Source organism: Astatotilapia calliptera, chromosome 7 (assembly GCF_964374335.1).
Source record: "Astatotilapia calliptera chromosome 7, fAstCal68.1, whole genome shotgun sequence".
Taxonomy (NCBI): Eukaryota; Metazoa; Chordata; class Actinopteri; order Cichliformes; family Cichlidae; genus Astatotilapia; species Astatotilapia calliptera.
The window spans coordinates 25781026-25805340 of NC_137428.1; the positions used below are offsets into that span (position 1 = coordinate 25781026).

At 40.5% G+C, this 24315-nt stretch overlaps 1 protein-coding gene across 3 annotated transcripts; it reads left to right on the forward strand.

Moving 5' to 3' along the window:
* The first annotated feature begins 6362 nt into the window (after window positions 1-6362).
* cabp1b (calcium binding protein 1b) lies at window positions 6363-23737 on the forward strand. Of its 3 annotated transcripts, none has more exons than XM_026173916.2 (8): window positions 6363-7859; window positions 17064-17231; window positions 18112-18142; window positions 18248-18391; window positions 19029-19138; window positions 19234-19308; window positions 19422-19494; window positions 21581-23737. In XM_026173916.2, the coding sequence occupies exons 1-8, from the start codon at window positions 7140-7142 to the stop codon at window positions 21604-21606; spliced, it is 1347 nt and encodes a 448-aa protein (XP_026029701.2). In that variant the 5' UTR covers window positions 6363-7139; the 3' UTR covers window positions 21607-23737. The 3 variants fall into 3 exon arrangements, with proteins under 3 accessions (XP_026029701.2, XP_026029702.2, XP_026029703.1); XM_026173918.2 differs by lacking the exon at window positions 6363-7859 and adding an exon at window positions 13830-14512; XM_026173917.2 differs by lacking the exon at window positions 17064-17231.
* The last annotated feature ends 578 nt before the right edge of the window (window positions 23738-24315 follow it).

Below are 24315 nucleotides of genomic sequence, written 5' to 3' on the forward strand. Positions count from 1 at the left end.
GTGGTGAGTATGTGGTTAGAAAGACTGCAAAAACCAAATGAATCCATTTCAAAGATCAAAGTCACCTGAAAAATGCTGGTCAAACAGTGAGGTCAGGACGAATGATGCTCAGTGTGCTTATTTCCTGTTGTTCATCCTGCCTCCAAGAATCACCTGATATTCAGTCCAAGGGTCTATAAATACTTATGGAAAGTAAAATGTAACTGTGTCAGAAAAATTCTTATTATGAACTAAATGTGTCATGCTTAATTGGTATTAATAATAATGGATTGGATTTATATAGCGCTTTTCAAGGCACCCAAAGCGTTTACAATGCCACTATTCATTCACTCACTGGTGGAGGCAGCTACAGTTGTAGCCACAGCTGCCCTGCGGCAGACTGAGAGAAGTGAGGCTGCCATATCGCGCCATCGGCCCCTCTGGCCAACACCAGGCGGTAGGTGAAGTGTCTTGCCCAAGGACACAACGACCAGGACAGAGATCGAACCGGCGACCTTCCGGTTACAGATACGCTTCAGATACGCTTCCCTGAGCCACTCCACCTTGGTATGAATTACCTAGTCACATACTTTCAGATGGGATTCAGTTTATGAGTGAAAAGGGAAACCAGATATGATGTTGGCACTGTGAACAGTTTTTTGTGCAAGTACAAGCATGACTTTGGCTAGGTTTCTGGAGCTGGAAAGCCTAATTTATGGTTATGTTTAAACTTCCCTTGGGGTTTAGTCCGAACCTGGGGCCTTATTTCGGAGGTTTATCTTCTCTAGCAGACCTGATATACTTAATGTATAAAAAATAGTACAATGTTATTTATATTGTACCTTTCAAGTTAAATATCGCAAAGTAGTTCACAACAAAAAAATGGTACAACATGTGTTTGCTCCTGCTATTGGATTACTGTTATCATAGACATGATCTGAAATCCAGTGTTAGCTCAATTACCTTCTTTAGAAATCTTCTGTCATTTGCGATCCTCACACAATACGCCTCAACTTGAGAACAGCAAACAGAAAGAGCCAGAGCACACTGATTATTTTCACAACAGCGCACCATTATTATTTTTACTGCCATATTTTTAGTTAATGTATTTTTTTTTACACTACGCATATTTTATATGTCATTAGGTCATTTATTGTGGAAATTCTCACGTAGGAACTATTGTACTGCATGTTGGTTCCGCTGGTGCACCTGAGTGAGATGTACACCCATGTTGAAGGATGGAAGTGAAGCAGGAGAGGCCAATTTAAGTCAGAGGATGTTTAAATGTTCTTAAAAGTATCTGTAAGGTGTTTATTTCTGCCTCAAAGCAGGGGTCAGGCAGCAAGGTATGTTTTGTTTTTTATATAGATCATTTATTTGTCTCTATTTCACCCGTCCTCCTATTTCATTGAATTTTATTTTGTGTTTTAGTTCGATGGTGGCGTACAACAAAAAAATGGTACAACATTAAAATAAAAAATTAAACTTCAGGAGTAGAACAGATTTCTACTTTCCTACCATAGAGGGTGTCACTTTCATTCTTCTTTCTCTCAAAACTTCTTTCTGGTTTAGTTTTGGCACCAGAAACTGGATAACTAATTGTCTGACTAATATAAAATTTGTCAAGCAGTCTGCTAGAAATGCATAAGTAAAACAGACACAAACAAACACAGTTCATATTAGTGGTGTTGCTCATGAAATGCTTCACTTGTGGGGAACAAAACCCTTCCAGGAACTAAATATTTTACCTCGTCAGATGTATGACTGAGCGTCTGGTTCTCATGCTGAATGTTCCCATTGATTTAATGAGTCAGTAACAAACTGCCATTGCCAAGCATGAAAGAAAGTGAAAGCATTTGCCTTAAATATCCAGATCACAAATTGGGACCATATGTAAGGGTGGGGGTACCCCACACCCCCACCCTTCCAATAGTTGGAAACAAGTTGCAACCAATAAGAACAACAGACTCTACTGTTGGAGGACATTGGACTTTAACAAAGCGTCTTTTTCAAAATGCACATGTACAAAAAGTTATCAACAGTGGCAGTTAGTAATTAGCACTATTGCCTCACAGCAAGGACTGTACATCATCTCTTCCTGCTTTGAAAAATATGAAAGCTTAATTTGTCTTCAGAGTTCCCTTGACCAAAGCACAAAGCTGAAGTTAGTCCCTGAGCTCTGTGTGTGGGCAGCTGTGTGTGGACGATACGCACAGTTGCCCACTGTTCTTAATACTTATTATGGCTTAAAGGCAGACAAGAAAATTTCCTATGGGGATTATTAAAGGATAATTAACTAACTAGTGCGTAGTAAGGCTTGAGGGAAATATGACATCATACATCCTCTTTTTTAGACACACCTCGCTGGTAATAGGCTGAAGCCCTTTTTGTCTTCAAAACTACCTTAATTCTTCATGGCACAGATTCAACAATGTGCTGGAAACATTCCTCAGAGATTTTGATTCATATTGATGTGACAGCATCACACAGGTGCTGCAGATCTGTCAGCCATGAAGCGCTTGTCCTCTCATGTTCTACTGGATTGATATCTGGTGGCTGTGGAGGCCATTTGAGTGCAGTGAACTCATTGTCATGTTAAAATAACATGACATTTGAGCTTCGTGTCATGGTGCATTATACTGCTGAAAAGAGCCATCAGAATATGGGTACAGATGGTCATGGACACGGTCAGTAACAATACTCCGATAGGTTGTGGCATTTAAATTATGCTCAGTTGGTATTAATGAGGTAAAGGTGTGCTATGAAAATATCCCCCACATCACTAGGCCACCATTAGCAGACTGAATTGTTGATACAAGGCAGGTTGGATACATGCTTTCATGTTTCATATGTCAAATTCTGACCAATTCTCTATTGCCCAGTAGAATATTTCTCTCATATTGGCTTCTATTTATTGACTCAAACACATGCCAAACACAAACTGGATATGACAATGAAACAGAGGAAATATGCTTGCAATTGTCTCCAAGATGGGCTTGAGTACAAGTGAGTGGGAATTGACGTGAATATTTGCTGACAAGTAACAACAATGGAGTCTGATGAACAGTTTGGACAAACATAATTCCACCTTAAAAATGACTTTAAGTTTTGTCACATTATCAGTTCCTGGGTTCTACGAGGCTGCCTGATGTCCCCGATTGTATTGTTTTAGTGTTGATATTACGTTTCCTCGGGCTGTTCCCTGGATGAAATGTTTTGATGACTGAGATCAAGGAACTCTTTGTTCGTATCGTAGGCCCCAAGCTGCAGTTTGGTGAATTATTTACCCAGCTGATTAATCTTTCAGTAATATGAACATGCGCCAAGGGGTGATGTTAATGAGGATGCCTGATGTGATAATATTGAATAAGGGGGAACAATTCAGGGGGAAAGAAATCCTTTAAAAAATGTTTAGAAAAGTATAGTTGAATTTTTTTTTTTACTGCAGAGGATGCAGTAAGATTGTTATCCCCTTTAGAGATTCAGTTAGTCTGTTAATTTCTTGACTTTCTAAATCTTATTCCAATTTGAATTTATTTATTTAAAATGGACAGTGTATATTAATTATATTAATATCAATGTAAATATTTCAGAGTTAGCCAAAAGGCTACTTTTCACCTCTAGTGCCTGGCAGTCCCCGTATCTATTTGGCAAACAGATACAGTGTTTTTAACAAGTGTTTGTGCCTTTCCTGATTTATTATTATTTTACATTTTTGTCACACGCACACACTTTTCATCAAAACAAATTTGAAATGCATTTTTTAAAAAATGTATTTCACTTAATAGGGGGAAACGGTTATACAAACCTGCCTGGCCTTGTGTGGAAAAGTAAATCTCCTATTTGAAATTGTGAATAAACTGTGAATAATCAATTTTTTCTAAAGCTGACTTCAACTTCACCAATCACAGCCAGGCCAGAGTACGCACAGACCTGTTGAATCAATAAATCACTTAAATAGAAGCTGTCTGACAGAGTGAAGCAGGCTAAAGGACTTCAAAAAGCAAAAAAGAAAAAGAAACTGAACAACAGATGAACAACAAAGTCATTTACATCTATCAGTCTGGAAAGGTTTACAAAACCATTTCTAAGGCTTTGGGACTCTAATGAACCACAGTGAGAGCCTTTATTTACAAACAGAGAAAACTTGGAACAGTGGTGAACCTTCCCAGGAGTGCCCTGCCTACCAAACTTACTCCAAGAGCACATCAACAACTCGTCCAGGAGGTCACAAAAGAACTCCCAATTTCCTCAGTTAAGGTCAGTGATCATAATTCAACAGAAAGTGACTGGGCAAAAATAGCATCCACGGGTGAGTTTAAAGGTCTTGATGATCCCGATCGCTTTTGAGAAAATATTCCTGAATTGATGAGAAAAAAGTTGAAATTTTTGGAAAGTTTGAGTCCCGTTACATCTTCAACTAACACAGCATTTCACAAATAGATCATCACACCAACAGTAAAACATGGTAGTGATAGTGTGATGATCTGGGGACGATCTGTTGTATAGCAATTGGTTGAAACATGAATTCTGATCTGTACCAGAAAATCATGAAGGAGGATGTTCGGCCATCATTCATACCCTGAAGCTCAAGCACACTTGAGTTATGCAGCAAGAAAATGAGCAAAAACATGCAAGCAAGTCTGCCTCTTTAAAAAGAAAGCTAAAATAACAAAATGAAGATTTTGGAGCGGCCTAGTCAAACTGCAGACTTAAATCCAATTGAGATGCTTTGGAATGATCTTAAACCGGCCATTCATGTCGAAAACCCTCCAATGTGCCTGAATTAAAACAGCAAAGAAGAGTGATCCAAATTTCCTCCACAGTCACATGAACGACTATTCACCAGTCATCACAAACACTTGATTGCAGTTCTTGCTTTTGGGATAGCTTTTTAATATGTGAAAACAAAGAACATGGGAAAAATACTTTTTGACTGCACTGTGCATCTCAATCTTAATGTTCATTTAATTTAACTATAAAGCTCCATAATAAGCCAAAAAATTAGCCTTAAAATGAGATTTATTTTGCAAAAGAGTGCTACACTGATGTACTTCCACCAGAAAATGATAGAATATTATGAATATTAGAATATTGTGAATATATATTATTATGAATTTGCAGTTTATGAACACAGGGCCGCAGCTGTGTGCACTGCAGCACTTGCCATGAAAGTTTGGTCATCTAACCCCTGTGAGAGTTGATGCTGGACTCCACTGGGTTGGGTTGGGGGGGTATGTAAAAATAGAAAGTGACGTGCCCTCAAAAAGTCTAAAAAACACGTAATTTTGCTTTTATATAACTTCATCGATGTACTTAAAAAAAATTATTTTTTATTTGTGGTGTTGTCTCTGTTGCAATATGTGTTTATTTTTGTTTTTGTGCTGCACATCTTGCCCTCCTGTTTTGTACAATAAATGGGCCATATTGCAGCCTGAGGCCTGAATGTCCCCTGCTGTAGCTCAGTGTCTACAGAAGGGGAGAGCAAAAAAGAGCAGGAGGGGGTAAGATGAAAGCAACATGATTCACACCTCTTCCAGAAATGCTCTGATAGAAATGTTTCTAAAAGCTAAGCTCATACTTCAGAGTGTCATCTCACTAGACTAAAGATGCTGCTGATTTTTACAGAACGATACAATAATGGCTCAGCACACGGTGACATCGACCCACGCTTGCTAAGATGCACAGTTGAAACGAAAAGGTATCAGAGGAGTTAAAGCGAGGCCATGTTGAAGTGTGTGTGTGTCGGGGGGATGGTTGCAGCAGAGTGAAGACACTTTGCTTCTCCCTAGAGCTGTGGAGACAGGGACACAGATGTTGTAGAACAAAAATTCCCCTGAGAGAGTAGGGCAAAATCTCAGCTTTGCTCTGTGAGCACAGTTCGTGAGAGCCCGAGTGTCTAATTGGCTGCGTATATTAACATCATTACTTTTGCCCTGCATCCCCAGACATCTGCTGTGAGAATTATGACCCTGGATGTGCAGATGGGGCAAGACTGACGCTCTTATGTGCTTTTAATTTTATTTATTTATTTAATTAATTATTTTTGTTTTCACCATTTTTTTCATTTGAACTTTGCTGTTACTATTTTGAGTAACCCACAGTCAGATTTTCCATTATGCTGTTGACACCATCACACCCAGATTATGCAAGCATATTGTTTGTTTGTTTGTTGTTAGCAAGCGATGAAAATTGATTCACTGCATATGCATATTTATCTCCCCTACACATGTGCAGCCTATAGATAATTCACATTATAAAACATACATAAAATGTTAGTGAAAAAAAAGAGAAAATCCCAAGTTAACACCCTTTCGGTGTATTATTTTTTATAGCGAGATAGTAGAGATTTAACCAGTCTTTTCCTAAATCTGCAAATTGATTTGAAGGATTGGAGAAAAAATCATTTAAGAATCACTTAAAGTATTTCCCCCCCAAAGCTGTCATTTTATTTGACCTTTTGTGACATCATGTTTTACTGTTGCTTTGTGTTGTATATCTCAAGGGTGATCAGCGTTAATTCCAACTTAAAAGTCCTTCTAACTCGTGAAGTGTTTGATAAAAGTTCCAGATTTGCAGGACACAGGGGATCTACCTTGCCCGTCCTTGAAAACAATGACCACCGTCCACTCGCGTTAATGTCACTGAAGCCACTTGTTAGTCCTGACTGCTGTCTGGTCTAATACCATTTCTCTGTCGATGTTTGTGATTTTGATACATCATCCACTGTATGTAAAACATGAACGTGAGCAGAAACGTCCAAGCGACTGCTCGTTAAAAAAAAAAAAAAAAAAAAAGGGGGGGGGGGCAAAATTAATCGAGCTGCTCATTACGTGTGAAATTATGTGTAGTTACGTGGAGCGGAGTGAACTTGCTGCCGCATGTGACACGCGGCACAACTTAGCGGAGCCCCCGTGACTGACCGGCTAGCTGACAGAGCTCAACTTCTACATTTTTCTGCTGCCACTCTCTCGCTCAGGTGCTCCAACTTCCTCTCTGCGCTCTGTCAAGTGTTGATCGAGCGCGTGGATGTGGATTAAAGAGCGGGGTCCCACCGTCTGAGGCTGAACACCTGCACGTGGCGGAGGACTGCCTTCTTTTCCTTTGCTTGACCTTCATCCTTCCTCAGCTTCACTTCGCCTGTCAAACGAGCGCGGACGATGAGCTCATCTCTTCCCAAAAGCGAGTCGACCACCTCTCTTCTTAGAACATCGGGGCCCCACCGCAGGTCTGCCCACGGGGATCGCGGTCCCCACGGTCACAGGAGCCAGCGCTCTCACCACAATCATCCCGCCGGAGCTGGAGGCAGCGAGGACGCGGTCTGGAGGGAAGACTGCGAGACCAGTGTGCGGAGACCTCTCTGCCAACCAAGACATGCCGACTCTCGACATTTAAGTGACCATCATCGGACGCCGAAAAGTCATACTCACCGGCAGCCGACCACCCTGGCTGATGATGAAGATGATGAAGAATACACTCAGGAGGATGTGGGGCACAGGATGAACAGGCATCAGAAACAGCACATCGGGTCCTCGAGATCCAAACAGTCTCATCATCATCATCATCATCATCATCATCATCACCACCACGACTCCACTCGAGGTGAGGTGCCTCCCGCTGTGCATCCGCAGGTCGGATCCAGACACGACAGGAGAACCTCACCAACCCCATCTTATCCAAAACACCAGGACGATGCAGCTTTCTTCTTCGAGTCCAGCGAGAGAGTCGTCACCGGGTCATCACCCAGCCTCAGCTCAGACCCACCTGCGACAAGCGCACCTGTCCGGCCAGCGGCCAGCCGCAAAACCAAAAGACTAAACGCAGCATCCTCTGAGTATGACTCCAGTCTTCATCCAATAGTGAAATCAGTTTTTGGGCAGGTAAGGAGGTTTGTGGGGAGGGGAGAACATTTAAACTTCGAAAGTGTTCGAAAGTTGATCAAAGTGGGAAAAATTGAATGTCATAATTAATTTATAGATTGACCTTCTTTAAGTTTTCTAAATCTTTTTAAGTTAAATTAAACAATGTCTTGTTTCGACATTAAGTCTGCAGAGTTTTGTTGTAGCATAATGCAAAGGGCAAAATATCAAGCTGTATTACTGCTCAGTAGCAGCATGAATAAAAAAAAAAAGCAGACTCATTAACCAGAAGAAACTGGAACACTCGTTTTTTTTTGGTTTTTTTTTTAATTATTTGCACTAAAGAGAAAAACGTTGTTATTCCCCCACAAAGATCAAAATTGCGTCTATTTACAAAGTGATGCGGCTTGCTCACTTTGAGGTCCTTACTGGATTGCACTACTGGATCTTCATGTTCTGTGTGGACATCACATTCAGACCATCTCCATTCACAGATAAAAAAGAAAATGTTTTGAAAGTCCATCCATCCATCCATCCATCCATCCATCCATCCATCCATCCATCCATCCATCCATCCATCCATCCATCCATCCATCCATCCATCCATTGTCTTTTTCTTATCCAATTCAGGGTCAAAGCAGATCTTTCAGTATAAAAGGACATAAATAAAACAATCCTAAATGAATAAAATAAATATTGCTCATTAGATATTCAGCTTTTTACTTGTGGGTTCCTGTTCGTTGCTGCAAAGGTTTGGTCCATTAACTGCAGCATACATGCTTTTCATAAGAGCTGCTGAAATTCAGCAGCAGGTTTCACAGGCGAGATGAAGGTGAGGCTGGACTGACAGGGTGTCACCCGTTCTGGGCAGATTAAAAATGAATGCATCTTTTCAGTCCGAATCTGGCTCCTGTTTGTTTTGGGTATCCATTACTTTCACGCTCTCTGTAGTCTTTCATGCATCCCGATATGAATGCAGTCACTTTCATTGTTGCTGTCACCTGAGTGACAGCAGGGGGATCAGCTTACCCCCCTGTGTGGAAAATGTTTCAGTGATGAGAGCCCGTGTGTCTCACGCACACACACAACGGTAAGTGAAGCGTTTGTAGAGATATCATTCGTAACATTTGCCAATAACGTGGTGAGTGACAAATGAAGGCTGCATCACTTCACCACCTGTTCACTTCCAAATAAACTAGTTTTCTACAAAGGGTGCCAAATTCCTCCTGTTACTCAGACAGATCAGGAAGCTGCACATGAGATTTTTCAACCCCCTCCACCCCATCTTTTTTTTCTCATTTCACTTAAAATCCTTCTTCATCATCTTTGGATGATAAAAAGCTAAAGAGGAGACAATTACCTCTCAGTGTGCTAATGTGTTCTAGAAATAACTCCTCAATCCAGGCCAGAGCTTCAATCAGTCTTAGGGGTTCCAGTGAGGCAAAATCCATCCAGCGGTGTGCTATATAAAGTCTCCAGAGCTGCTGATGTGCATAGAATAAGGAGATCTGATATTTTCTGCCTAGATCCCACATGGGAAAAATTCAGATTTTTGATTCAGGGGAACAGTGAGGAAGAATTACATTTGTGAAAGCTAGAAAAAGTATAAAAAGCTACAAATGTAATTTGAAAATGCAGGCTTACCAAACCAGCAAACCTACTGTAATTAATTCTGATTTTGGACGAAAATAATCAAATTCTCAAAGTGCTTTGTTTTGTGATATCGCCCGGAAGTTCAGTCATACCAAACACGGCCGTCAAAAGCTAAAATGAATTTGTGAGTGGACGCGAGCTAGTTGTGAGTCTGTGTGCATCAGTGTTTGTGTGAGGGAGCCAGCAAGCGAATGATGCATGTGTGAGGACAAAAAGTGAAGAAAGCTGAGAAGGCTTATGCAGGCATGCTTTCTTATTTATTTATTTATTCTTTTGCACCTGCTCAGCGTCTTACCTAAGCTGTTTCATTTATTTGACAACACAATCGTCATAGTATGCCCTTTAGTACTTCTTAAATCGGGATGTGGCAGCTTGACACCGGGTCCAGCAATGAGGCATTAAACTCCCTGCAAACTCTTTCTTTTCATATTTTCTTATGTAACATCAAGATCTGCACACAATCCTAACAGAACACACTCGCTGCATGTAGAGAAGGCTAAAAATAGCCCAACAAGACCTGATTATGAGAGACTGGAGGAGGGCAGGGTGTTTTTTTCCTCTTTTTATTACTTTTTGTTTTGTCTTGGCAAAAATATTCAGGCTTCTGCAAGTGCGCTTCCTGATTGAGAAAGACGGTGAATGTTTTTTCAAGCCGTCATCTTAAAATTCACATTTTAATACGTGAATCATGATGACTCACGATGACCACAGAGGCAAGTGTGGGGGTTAGAATAAGGACAAATGTGTTTTGCCGCTTGCATTTTGCCGATTGTTTGTTATAGGGAGATTGTGGCACTGTGATTCACTCAAATTTTCTATCCTTAGAGCATCCATGCACCGTAATTAGCTCCCATTATCCCAGCACATTCTGGCCTTTGAACCATTCGGGTTTAAAAGGACACCTTGATCGAGGACAGAGCACTTTTACGTCCCAGTAGAAAATTTGTTTCTATTTTAAAAGCCCAACTACAGCTCTCGGTTTTTGTGACCTTGTTCTGCACACTCTCGCAGGAAATGTGGAAATGTAGTAGAGAACTGTTATTGAAAGATGTGTGATGAGAAATTATTATGAAGAGAAATCTCTTATTTTTTTTCTAAAATAATAGTTGAAGGATGTGCATTGACCAGCAGAGGGAGCAAGTATCATTTGTACCAAGGTTTTTGAGCTGCCAGTGTGCGGGTGAGGGATAGAGGGGGTGGAGTGGGGGGAGAATGTCACATCAGGGAGCCAGGAGAAGCGAAAGGGCCGGAAAAGAAAGTGAAGGGAGCGGGGAGGAATCGCATAAATGAGGGGGACAAAGGATGTAAAATAGGAATAGTGAGCGCCTTTACTGGCAGACCTGATGATTGTTATACCAGCAAACGCTCATCACCTCTCACTTCCTCGCTCCCACCTGAAAAGACAATCTAAGGAAAAGGTCTTAAAACACAGATTAAGTCCACTTCCTGTTACTCGTCTTGTACTCGCACGCACTGATGTTTCCTTCTCTTCCTTTCCTTTTTCCTTTTTCCTTTTTTGACCTGGGTCATAGTGACGTTTGAGAGGGGATAAAAGGAGAGTGCCTACAGGGGGGGGGGAGCACAAATGAGTAATATGAGGAGAAAGATCAGGGTGAAAATAAGAAGAACATATCTAGAACATACAAAACTATTTTTAGACATATGGTAGGTATATTTATATCTCCAAGAAGGAGGTAAACCCCTTTTTTGAGATGAGGATTAGAGGCCCGTGCACACACATGCACATGCTACATTATGAAGTGTGTGTGTGTGTGAGTGCATGTGTGCCCATGTGATGATGCTAAATATTGCTGCAGACCTGAGGCTGAAAGGGAAAATCAGTGTGAGAGACTGCGAGACAGACTAGAAGGGATAAATGACTCAGAGGGAGAGAAAAAAAAAATCAGCAATAACTGACATGCAATAAAAAGACACATGAATATTTTTCCCCTGCTGACACACTGGATGTTTAACTCCTCTCACATAAAAGCAGATGTTTGAAAGAAAAATACTTAAATACTGACTATAATCTGACTCCAATGAATGAATCAGCTGCAGGATAAAAACTGTGACGTCTCAACCCAAACACAAGAAGATGACGCAAGTGCGCACTGCGTGTCTTTTCACCGCTCGGATGTCCTTTGATGACGAACTCACAAACAAACCACATGAATTCTGTGGTCACAGTCTCCTTGTTTGTGTAATATTAACTCGGTGGCTTTAGAGGACAACGGCTGGTGAACTCATGTGAGCTTATTATTGCATCAGTCCCCTCCCTCACCCTCCTACTTCTCTCAGCTCATTTAACACAGCTGATGGCCGAGGATGGATGAAACAGGATTATGTTTGACCTCAAATCTCAAATAAATCGCAAAGGAAACGATTAATATTCCTGTTTGATTTAGATTCCTGCCTTGTGCGCGTATGTAGACTCTTGAGAAATGGTCACCCCATAACCATCTGATACTAATATCAACGAAAGTAAATGACATGCTTCTTAGTGGGTAAAGTATCCGAGAGTGAGTATGATGGAAAAGGGAAAGGATACAGCAAAAAGAGAGAGAGAGGGATGGATCTCATGCCCGTGCACACTATGGTGTGACATTATAAGAGCTGACGGCTCCTGTGTCTGACGTCTGATGTGTTCTGAAGTTCACAATGAGCCTGTGGTGAGAGGCTGGATGAATCACCCAAGGAACAACGCAGAGGAGCCGCTCAGATATTGAATGGGAGATAGATGTGAAGCAACTTGGGCGTGAATGTGTTTATTAGAACATCAGTGAATAGACAAGGTCGGACAGGAGGGGGAAATATTGATGCACGTCAGTGCCGCAGCAACCGACTGTTAAGTTACCACTAGGTGGATGTTTATGACAGAAAGAAGAACTTTTCCTGCATAAAATGACGACTACCAAAATCCTAAAAGCTTCTCCTCAGTTTTCTTTTTAAACATTACCAACATAATTAGATTTTCTATCAAACAACAGCTTGGTTGTAAGAAATAATCATTCATTTTATCATATGCAAAAAACCCAAACTGGTCATAAATAATAAATGTTTAAGGCAGAACTTGTTTACATACCTTAAAATATGCCTCAGAGGGAAGGGCTTTTACTTAAGAGGGACATGTCAATAAGAACATGTCTGAATTCTCACTTAAAACTCCTGCAATAAACACACTGTGCATTTTAAAGTCATGCAATATATGTACAGTATGTATCACCAAATCACAACAATAGTCCCTTTAAGGCACTTTATATTTTAAGGTAAAGATGCTACAAAAAATAGAGGACACACTAACAATTAGATGGCCCCCCTAAGCACTTGGTGACAGTGGGAAGGAATAACTCCCTTTTAAGAGGTAGACACCTCCGGCAGAACCAGGCTCAGGGAGGGGCGGCCATCTCCCGTGAGCTGTTAGGGGTGAGGGGAGGAAGACGGGACAAAAGAAACACTGTGGAAGAGAACCAGAGGTCAATAATAACTAACGAGTAAATGCAAAATGGTATGGAAACACATATAGTGAGACAAAATGAAATGAGTGAATTAACTTTAAGCTCATATTTTTGTTTGTTAAGTTTTTATTGCACCCTGGAATAAAAGGTACAGCATTTACTTTAAATGTGAAGCCTAGTAGGACAAAGTGTTGATCAGTCAATTAGCCCACATTTGCATTTGCATGCATTATCCTTTTCACTACTGTTTTTACAGAGGCTTCATTTTTAGAAAGCCACATTTTTGGTCATTGTGCCTGACAACAAATGTATGCTTGTGTGTGTGTGTGTGTGTGTGTGTGTGTGTGTGTGTGTGTGTGTGTGTGTGTGTGTGTGTGTGTGTGTGTGTGTGTGTGTGTGTGTGTGTGTGAGGCTGAGAGAGAGCATTTATTTTCCGTCTGTGTGTGTTTGCATTTGCACACACTGATTTGAATCCTCCAGCGCGGTGGTTCAGAATCCATGTGTCATTTCTTGCACATTTTAGCTTTGATCTGAATCCGAGCCCTTCAAGCTTAACGTGACTTTGTGATGCTTCTACGTCTTTGTGTGTATGTGTGTGGTCGACACATACGGGGAGAGGGAGAGAGAGCAGGGATGGATGCTGGGGGTAGAGTGGTGGGAATAGGGGGGAAGAGAGAGCGTGTGTTATATTTTTAGCTCCACAGCCCCACATCCAAGAGTGTCTAATCGAGCGTGTGTACGAGTGAGAGAGAGAGAGAGAGAGGGAGAGAGAGAGATGTGTCTGTGTGTGCATGTGCGTGTGTGCATGTTTGGATTAGTGTCTCCAGCATCTTGCTCAGGGGAAGGTAATATGCTTGTCCGAACGAGCTTCTTCTGTCACATTCGTATAGATGGTTTAGAACTGTGGGGTGAGCAGGACTTGGGGGAGCAATTGAGGGGGAAAAGAGCATGAGACAGACTGACGGACAGAGAGAGAAGAGAGAGAGAGGGAGAGAGATAACAGAGACAGAGAGAGAAGAGAGAAAGGGTAGAGGGAGGGAAGACACAGTAGGAGAGAGGATAGAATGAATAAGCAGTCTTTCTTTTCTACTTCTGGCATTTGCATCTCGAGCTGATTACATGCATGCTTCCTCTCTTTCGCGCATCTTTGTGTTTTTTCTGACCTGTCCGTCATTCTTGTTTACATATTTCCCTCCCTTTGTCTCAGTGTCCCTCCCCCTCGTTCCAGTGTCCTTGCCTCCAGGTCCTCCCTGCACACTCCTCTCCGTCCTATTCCCCTCGTACCTCCTATTATATCCCTGCTCTTCTCCCTGCCTTCTCCCAAATGTCTTCCTTTATTAGTCAATGACCCACTGAACCCTCTTTCGCTTTCTAATCACTCTTATTCCCATGCATGCCTGGAAACACTTGCAAACACACATGCATACACGTGCACTTACATGCAGGCTCACTAACACAGCCACAGTTAGAGAGAAAACATAAGACAGGAAGATTTTTTTTTTTTTTGGTTTGTTTGTTTTTGCAATGGGCAACTCTGTAAAGTCGCTTAAAATTTTCACCAAGAAGGTAAGGTCCGCTTTGAGGTTTTTCATTCTCCTTGAATCTCCTCCTTCCTGGTGCATGTTTTTCTAATGGTTTGTCCCCAACCTGACCGATGGCTAGTTGACTGGATCTGCACTGACTGAGCTGGCGTACTGTTAGATATTTTACATTCAGGCTGTGTGGAGAATAACAGCAGAATAATTTAAGATTAAAGCTCGTCTCTTATGTACTTTTAGCCAAGTCAGGAGCTTTTAGTTTTGATCTTTAAAACTCAGTCTGCATTTACACGTTGACATTTTTAAGGACTTCAGAAAGATTTCTCTTTCCTTATCAGTGCATGTATTCACATAGAGGTTCAAGGGGCTGGTCAGTCCTCTCGGTTGACCTGTCGACTGCATCTGTGAATTAGGATCACATCACTTAAGGTCAGTCAGGCTGCACACCACCTTATCAGCCAGGTGAAGATGCTACCTTGTTGAACAGCACCTGCAGGATGCGATCAGGCAGTGGAAATGTTGCAAACAGGTGTGCTGTTTTCACTGGCTCAGAGTCTTTGGGCTTATTAATACATCTAATTTTGGATTACATCTTTCACGTATCAGCGTATGCTTGAATAGACCGTCAGTGTAGCAGGGAGACAGACCCACGAATAGAATTTCCTTTATTGCGCCAGCTGCACATCCTTGAGGAAGAACAATATGACAAGCAACTGTTGATGCCATCTGTGCAAAAATTGGTTGGAGTGCTGAAGAAGTTCTTGCTTGACTTCAGCGTTTCTTTGACAACCTCTCAGATTTTTCTTTGGTCTTGTATGTGCGTGTGTGTGCGTGTGTACGTGTATTTTCTTTTTTAGTTATATAAAAGCTAGCGCATGTGTTCATAGTACTTTTCTGGCACGATATAGCCACAGACAGCCCCGCTCCATGCATCACTTGGTCAGATTACCCAGTGGGCATCCGCTCCTGTGGTGAAAACTGTAGGAATGCACGAACTGGCAGGACGACTGGCATGGTAACAGATGGAGTGTGAAGGTCATTTGTAGAGCGCATAATAGTGTGTGTTTGTGCATATTGCACAAGCATGCATATTAATTTTTCATTGCATATGCATGCAGATGTCTTGTGCTGACAGTATAAAGCATCTGAACGTTGTACAAATTCATGTCAGAAAGATTTCAAACAACAGCAAAATGGTCCGCTGGTAACTCGTTGTGATATAATGTCTACTTCTCTACCTTTTAGCTTTAAATTCCTGCATTGAGTTGGATGTTAAAGTGCAGTAATTCAAAACTAGATCAATGTGACATGTTTTATAAGAGAAATTAGTGCATTAAAATTAGTTAATCTCATCTTGACCAAAATGCACATTAGACTCTGTTTTTTAAATAGCAATCTGAGCTGTGTTGGTCTGCAGCTGGACCTTCTGGACCTTATTTGGCTTAGAAAAACTGTTTTAATTAACTTGTAGCCCTCTCGGTAATCACAATGACTGATGTGAGAGAACAACATTCGCCCCCTGGTTGATTGGCTAATTGGTGATTATAATTAAATGGCTGGCTGAACGTCAGCATCACCTTCAGGAAAACTGTTTTATAATGTGCACAACCCCCCCAAAAACAAAACAAAAAAACAGAAAACTAGCCACTTCTGGGTAATTTTAAGTAACAATCCCAGCAATAGTGCTGTAGCTGACTTGCATGGACTCACTATAACACTCTAAATGCCCTTATTTGACCTCGTGCTGAACTAAAAGAAAACCGTACTACTGCTTACAGATTTGCAATCTAAAAATAAATTGTGTCAGTCCAAAGCACAAGCACTCTTGTAGAAAAAAAATATTAAGAAATTCTTTGATTTTAGTAGAGCTTGGGTCTTATTTTGTTAGTTCTGGCCATTGCTTAGATAATATTGCACCCTCCATTTTCTGTGATAAGATCTGGGGAGCAATCATGCAACTGCTTTCTACTACTATTATTATTATTATTACAATTCATCCCTGTAGAGCAAAAAAACTGATATCAGAGTTAAGTGTGACCAGTGTGTGGAGTTGGACTTGTTGTTTCCCCACATCTCAGCAATTGTGGTGAGTGCAGTGTTATCGTAATCACTGGAAACAATGGCCAAAGCTACTCAAGTCAAACCACATTGTGTAATGAATCAAAATGATCACAATAACCTGTGAGGACCATTAAAAAATGATAGGCACTATTTACATTAGGCTATTGCTTTGTGACATGAAAAGAGGCCTGCATCCTGCTCTGCAGTGTTCTGCTGTGCAGGATGGTTTTTGCTGGATGGATTTATACGTAGATGGCATCAGTTGCTCTGTCACTATATTTTACACCCACTTATCTGTCACTGAGATCCTTTCCTCTGTCATGACTCACCTGACTCCACACTTTCCAATGACTGACAGACATATGTCTGTCATCTATGATCCTCCTCTGAACCCTCCCTCCTTCCCATCTCCATGTTGGCTCCTTGTTGAAACAATACCTCAACAAACTGAGTCACACTCTCTACCCCTGTCTTTGCCTCTTCATCCATATCCGGCTACCCACCGGATGCTTCTTCAGGACCAGAAGAAGAACTACAAAGCAGTGCAATCCTGTGAGGAGGGGGGATCTGGGGGGGCCTATCTTGAGCCACTAGTAGCCCTGGCCCAGAATGGAGCCAACATGCACAACATACTGGGGCCTGCATGCATCTTTCTACGCAAGGGCTTCGCTGAGAGCCGGCAGGCTGTACGTAAGTCCAGAAAATATCATGTGCATGCATGCCAAGAGAGATTATAGCACACAATGCAGTACATGCACAACAACCAAATCCCATGTGTGTAGCAATCACCTTCTACTGTAATGTCAGCACTTCCTGCATGTATTGAAGAGTGGTCGGGCTTAGAAGATGGGTTTTTTTTGTTGGATAATTTAAGTTGAATGCTGAAAGGGCATGTGAGCATCTGTTATGCATGAGGATGGATGCATTTTGTAGCTGGATGGAGGATTATTAGGACAGGTTATGGCAGCGGCAGAAATGCTACTCACATGGTGATTATTTCTCTTCATCTATTCCCAGCAGCTGACAACACGACTCAAGGTCTTGTTATTAAAGCCAGGAGCAATGCTGAAATCCTCAGTGCGGACGACTCTTCTGATGATGAGCTCTCATATGGGACTTCTTAAAGGATACAGTGGTCGAGACTAGTTATTCTAATTCAATGGACTGACACATATTATTTTGTATTAACATCTTCCTTTAGTCTCTGTATTTACCCTAAATACTAACAATTTTCACTCATTGCGCACACATTCGTTCTAAAGACACAGTAAATGGTTCTGATTCTTTTCTGCTGCAACAAAGGCCATACATTTTGTTTCTGGTATTTCACTTTGATCCCACTGCCTAATTATAAATAGAAGACTCAATGTTTTATTAACTGTGTGATCCCACTAATAATTTCTTTCTCTCTATAGCTGGAGTGAAAACTGAAAGCTCGTGGCACTCTGTGGCACTGTGGTTGCCAATTTACTTTTTTACAGTGTCATTTTGTATGCTGGGAATTGGCCTGATTTTTTAAGATATCAGCAGTGTTTGGGTACTAACTTGCAATATGATCCTCCACAGGATCGAGAGCTGAGGCCAGAAGAAATGGATGGTATGCTATGTTGTTAGTAAAAAATAAAGAGTGAATTTTACAGTATTCTGAAGTAGTTTTCAACACATCTTTGTCACATTTACACTTAATTTCATTTGGTCTCAGAGCTGCGCGAGGCCTTCAAGGAGTTTGACAAAGACAAAGATGGGTTCATTGGCTGTAAAGACCTGGGGAACTGCATGAGAACTATGGGATACATGCCAACAGAGATGGAGCTAATAGAACTGAGCCAGCAGATCAACATGAACTGTAAGTTAGAAGTGTGCCTGTGTGCTTGATTCATTGCCAAATATGCATAAAAATTGAAAGAGAGATTTCTCCCTAATATGCATTCACTTCTTTTATCCTGTAGCGCTGCTTATCCATCTAGATTGTTCTGATAAGAGCCGCCCAGTTTTGGAGAGATTGACTGTAGAGATATCAGTCTTCTCTTTTATGTAAAGGAACCAAATGCACTTACCTTATGGTGGATGCAAACTGAACGTGACACTCAGCTTGTGTGTTCTGGCTACAAGATTTGCACAGCCACAACCGGATTACCCAAACCTTTATTTGGAAGTTTAAAAGGTTGCCATTTGACATCCTAGTGTTCTTCACAAAAAGAATCAGGACATTTTAACTCATGAAATTCCCACTTCCTTGGTCTCTGGTCATCACTACATATTGCCATCTAATACCGCTATATTAAAGGTAAAATAAGCAGCTTTACGGCCAATCAGAACATTGAAGATTGATAAATAGTGCTAGCTGCCAGGATTTTGGGGTAAACTGACCCTTTAAAATTAGAGTTTACTCTTCACCATTACTATTCATATGATAATGTTGAAATGAAGAAAACAAAATTCTGCCAGTTTTTGCTCATAAAAGCTGACATTTTATCCGTCAGTGGGAGGACATGTTGACTTTGAAGACTTTGTTGAACTCATGGGGCCCAAACTTCTGGCTGAAACAGCAGACATGATAGGGGTGAAGGAGCTGAGGGATGCCTTCAAAGAGGTAAGGAAAGGCAGGATTTTTTTCAATGCTATATTTTCATTTAATACCAATAAATATTTTTTGTTTTTAGTAATGTGTTTATTTCCCATTTTCAGTTCGATACTAATGGTGACGGCGAGATTAGCACTGCAGAACTCAGAGAGGCCATGAAAAAACTTCTGGGACAGCAGGTACAGAGCTGCTCTCGTGCCTGTAGCTTTCCATCCATCACTGTCCAGCCTGTCTGCTTTTAAACCTTTGTGCCACAGAAGCTCACACTATCACACCAACCTGACTTTTCTAGGTTGGACACAGAGAACTGGAGGAAATACTGCGAGACATTGACATCAACGGAGATGGACGTGTAGACTTTGAAGGTAGAAAATACTGTGAAGTATGTCTGGGAACACAGTATAACCTTTTTTTCTGCTTTTGTCCTTCTCTCTCAACCTTCAGTCTATCTCTGAAACACACACGCACACAGCTATTTCACATATAAGCAAAATCCCACTATGTGTCTGCCTTATATACCAATACCATGCTGAGAGTGAGGTGAGGGGATGAAGCAGTAGGTCTGTCTCAGATAATCTCCTTGCCAAAGGTTTATGTCACCTCATAGATTACCCACAGAGAGAAAGATGTATACAGCAGGATGCCGGGGATGAAAATTTAAGGCTGTTTTGCTGTTCTCAGCAGTGTTACTAAACTTAGAGATACATAATTTCAGGTTTTTGGGTGAAGATCAGAAAAGAACGTACAAGAAGATGTGAGGCAGGAGAGAACCATCAGGTTGCTAATGAGGCTGACGAGAGAATAAATATGAATACTCAGCACTTGGTTATGCGCTCGAGTGCCTCGGTAATTGTTTTAAAGCTAAAAATAGATATGGAAGCAAATATAATTGGGTAGAAAAAGAAATGAGGTTTAGAAATTGCTCTCATAGACGGTATGAATTGGGGTCTACTCAGATCTACTTGAAACCTCAAGTTCAGCTCTGTTTTAGGATCCTGTAGTATTAGTATGTATCCAGTACTTATTTAATATCGTGTGCATGCAAGTGGATCAGCGATTATGACTTTTATAAGCCCTGGTAACACCTGCAGACTGATTCAACCTGATGTGTAGTTTTGCTTTTTGATATCTTTATTAAACTTTAATTGATTTTTTTGTCTTTTACTGGGAACTTTATAGCTTTTTTTAAAGCTTTTAATATAGCACAGCAAACTGATATCAAGGGTAAATGTGACGTGTACTGGACACAAACACAAAGCTCAGAGAGGCAGAACTCTAATAAACAAGGACTTATTTTGGCTGTTGCAAAGTGCCAAACAAGTCGAAACGCAAGAAAAAATAAATACCATGTGATAACACACAACTCGGCAAAGGAAAGGGGACACAGGACTATTTATATACACAAGGCTAATCACGGAGCTGGGCAACAGCCACAGTAAAACACGGACACACAGAACGTGCATACCTGACTAATAACTCCACAAATAACAAAAAGCTGGAGGCTTATCACACTTTAAAATAAATGAAAAATCAAAACCTAAACCATAACTACATGTAAGAACCAAACGGAGATCAGGGAATAAATCTGGAGACATAACAAATACTGTCTGTTTAGTTGCTTAACGCTCCTTCATCTCAGTGTTGTGGCTAGCATTTGGCGCTTTACCACTGAAAACAGCTGCCTGCTGCATCTGGAAACAATGCTACTGGAGATGTGAGAGTGGCTCACAGCAGTTTGTTATTCCATAAAGTTTAAAGGTATCACCTGTATACACCAGTTTTGACACCTCAGTATATATCAATAAAGACATATCTTGTAAAGAAGGTCATGAAATATACAAGAAACCACTCAGTTAAAAAAAAAGACCTTCAAGGGTTCCTCTCATTCAGCTTTTAGAGGAAGAAAAATCAAAGTGCTAGTCTGTGTAGCCAAAACAATGAGCTAAAAAGCACAGAAATGCTAAACATAGCTGTGTGAAATCCAGTGATCATTATCTTGTTTGAGCCCAAAATTTACCCAACTATCTTCAGACTAACATATTATTAGCCCCATGACATCATCAGTACAAAATAAAGGGCAAAAACCGAGTTTCTCTTACGTAAACTCATGAGCCGATGTGTCATTGACTATTTAACTTGCATATTTTCTTTGTTGACAGAGATAGATTGGCAGTAATAATACCCAAGTTAATGCATGGCCTAGAGATCAAGTCATGCTCATTTAGCAGCACACGATCTCTGGCGATATCATTAAGACATTTTTTTTGGAAGCAATATAAATATATTCAGCACTTTGAAGCAAATACAGGCTTTCTCATATTCTGCTGCTACTGAGCAAGGTCAGCTTGTGCTCCAGTATCTCCAACAACCATACCGTAGTTCTGCTCCGTTTTGGCCACCACAGGAGGTCCCTGCACTGTGTGAATAATCTCTCCTTTGTTTAATTTTCAGAATTTGTGCGGATGATGTCTCGGTGAGTTCCTGGCTGAGAGCTAAAACGACAGCCTGGATTCTCTGTTGGGTTTTGGAGGAAAAGAAGTGCAAGTAGCACAGAATACTGATGAAGCTTGAACTTCTGAATCTGTCAATGAAGAAGACAGCAAAAAAAACAAAACAAGAAAACATATCAAACCCTGCCCTGAAACTGCCACGCTGAAGCACAAATGCTGACGACTACAGTCGGGAGCAACACTGTTAAGAATAATATGCTGCTGCTGTTTCCAAGAGCATAAACAAAACCAATAGCTGCATTTCTGACTTTTGCAAAGTAGTTTTTACAAACGTATTTTCCTTTAACGACAACATTTCTAATGTTGATGTGCTTTTTTCTCCTGACTCAATGGGTGAAGCTGTTTTGCTCACCTACAAACTACATGCTATTACACTTTAATAATTGTAGCAATTAAGAAGAAGCAGCAGTATGCCAGCAAACACCCGAACTCATACAGCACATTCCTTTTTTAAATGCCGAGCGTATCTGAAGCACAAATACAAATGGCAACATAGAAACATGTTACGTGACCCCTGTCAAGCAGCGTGTTTGTGTTTTGTGCATACTGTTGTTTCTTTCCACCTTGTGCTGTACATGTGTTATGTCACTGGAGACTATCGTGACCCAGTATTTGTTTGGTATATGTTATGTAGCACCGATACAGTTCTCATGACTTTAATAACATTATACCTATTTTACTGTGATATATAGACTATACATATATATTTATGTGTGTGTCATTGCCACTGTGCATAAGACTGACGGACTCTTTCAACTGCAACTTGCTAATCTTGAAGATAGGCCTTACTTTTTATATATATGCTGTGTTTTGCTATTTCTGAATTACTTCCGCGAGTATATTCAGAATACACAAAACATGTTTTGACACTGAGAAATCATCCACGCCTGACTGTGCAAGCGTGGGATCAACAAAGAGGTAAATTATAGGTGGTAAAGAGATGGGGTTAGTGCTTTTATTATCATCAGCGAGCTTTGATAATTTTGAGTTTCTTTGTGACTTTTGCTGAGTGAACAAAATATTTGTGAAGTTAAAAAAAATCTCACTTGGTGCAACATTTACACTTTTACCTTTAATACCTCAAAATCAGTCAAACGACCAACCTCACTCTCGAACTCCCTCCTGGCACACGCTTATTTTTAATACACTGCACGGACAAAGCTATTGGGCCACCTATACACTACACCTAAATCCCATTTCTTAATTCCCACTCTAACTCTGTTTGAAATGCTGACTATAAGTGATAGGTAAGTTCTCTGTCTAATTTTGCTACAGTGTTACAAAGTCAAATGATAAATTTAACTGAATCTAATTGAATTAAATGCACTTGATTGGCATATATTTAGATTATACAAAATATATTTTCTTTAATAATGACTTATTTGAATAAATTGACCTTTGATTTTATATAGTTCAGTTGCACTTTGCTCAAAATTATTGTTTCGTGTTTATGAGGGTGAAGAATCATTTTTTGTGTGTGATTGGTCGCGATCTCTATTCCACTTCAACCCAAAGGTGTTTGTCGGGGTTGAGGTCAGAGCTCTGCAAGTTCTTCCACACCAGCTATGCCTTTATGGACCTTGCTTCGAGTACATTGATGCTGGAACAAAAAAAAGGGGGCCTTACCCAAACGGTCCCCACTACGTTGGAGAATTGTCTAATATGTCTTGTTAAGATGAAGCTATGGGCGGTCCAATATTTTTGTCCATGTAGTGTACCAGCTTCCTTACCGTCATTATTATTTCCAAGGAAGCAGTGGAAGCTTCTTTATGGTAAAATAAAAAGCCAAAGAAAGTTTACAAACATTATTTGTGAGTCTAATCCAGTTTGGTAAGTAGATGCAATATTTTTCAGAAATTTGATGCACTGAATTACCTTTTCAAAACGACTGCGTGAAATGCGCTTTAGTTGTTGGGACAGCTAAATTATTTGTAGACTGTTCATGAATGGATGTGAGGGTATATGCATGCTGTTTAAAAAAAGAAGAAGAAAGAGTTGTGATTTTACTTGTTTTAACTGTGTGAAACTATGCATGCTAATAAACTACTGCAATTTGTAGCAGAATCTAAAAGAAATAAAGATTTTTATTCCAAATTGAGATTAGGCCATGTGTGAATGTGTGTTTCTTCTTAACCTCAAACACTGTGATGGGGATGTTTCCTTTCTTTCTTTTGACTGGAGTCGTGTCACAGAATTCACATTTTTATTGGACAATAAGATTCTTGTTTAAAGAAACTTTGAAAATATTGAGACTTGACTCTCATCAGACCTACTGTAGTATTTGCACTCCATACTAGCATCTGCTCACATCTTCACATAACAAAAAAGAAACCCTTGTTGGATGCCTCATTATCTTTCACTTCCACCCACTGCTTCCGGACTCTAGAGAAACCAAAAAGGGACATTTCTCCTCTTATGTGGAGTTTATTCAGAAGCAGAGACTGGAGGATATGTGCAAAATAGCTCCTTTATACAAATAGTCAGAGTCAACAGATAAATGCTGAGGTGGAGATAGAGTGATACAATCTGTGAGGAGTGAGAGTGCACTACTTGGAAATCTGAAGTTGCATGTTCAGTCTAAAAATGGTGAGACAGAAATACTTAATACTATAAAAAAAACTTAGAAATGATTTGGAAATATGCTCAATGGACATTTTATTGGGTACACCTTGCTAG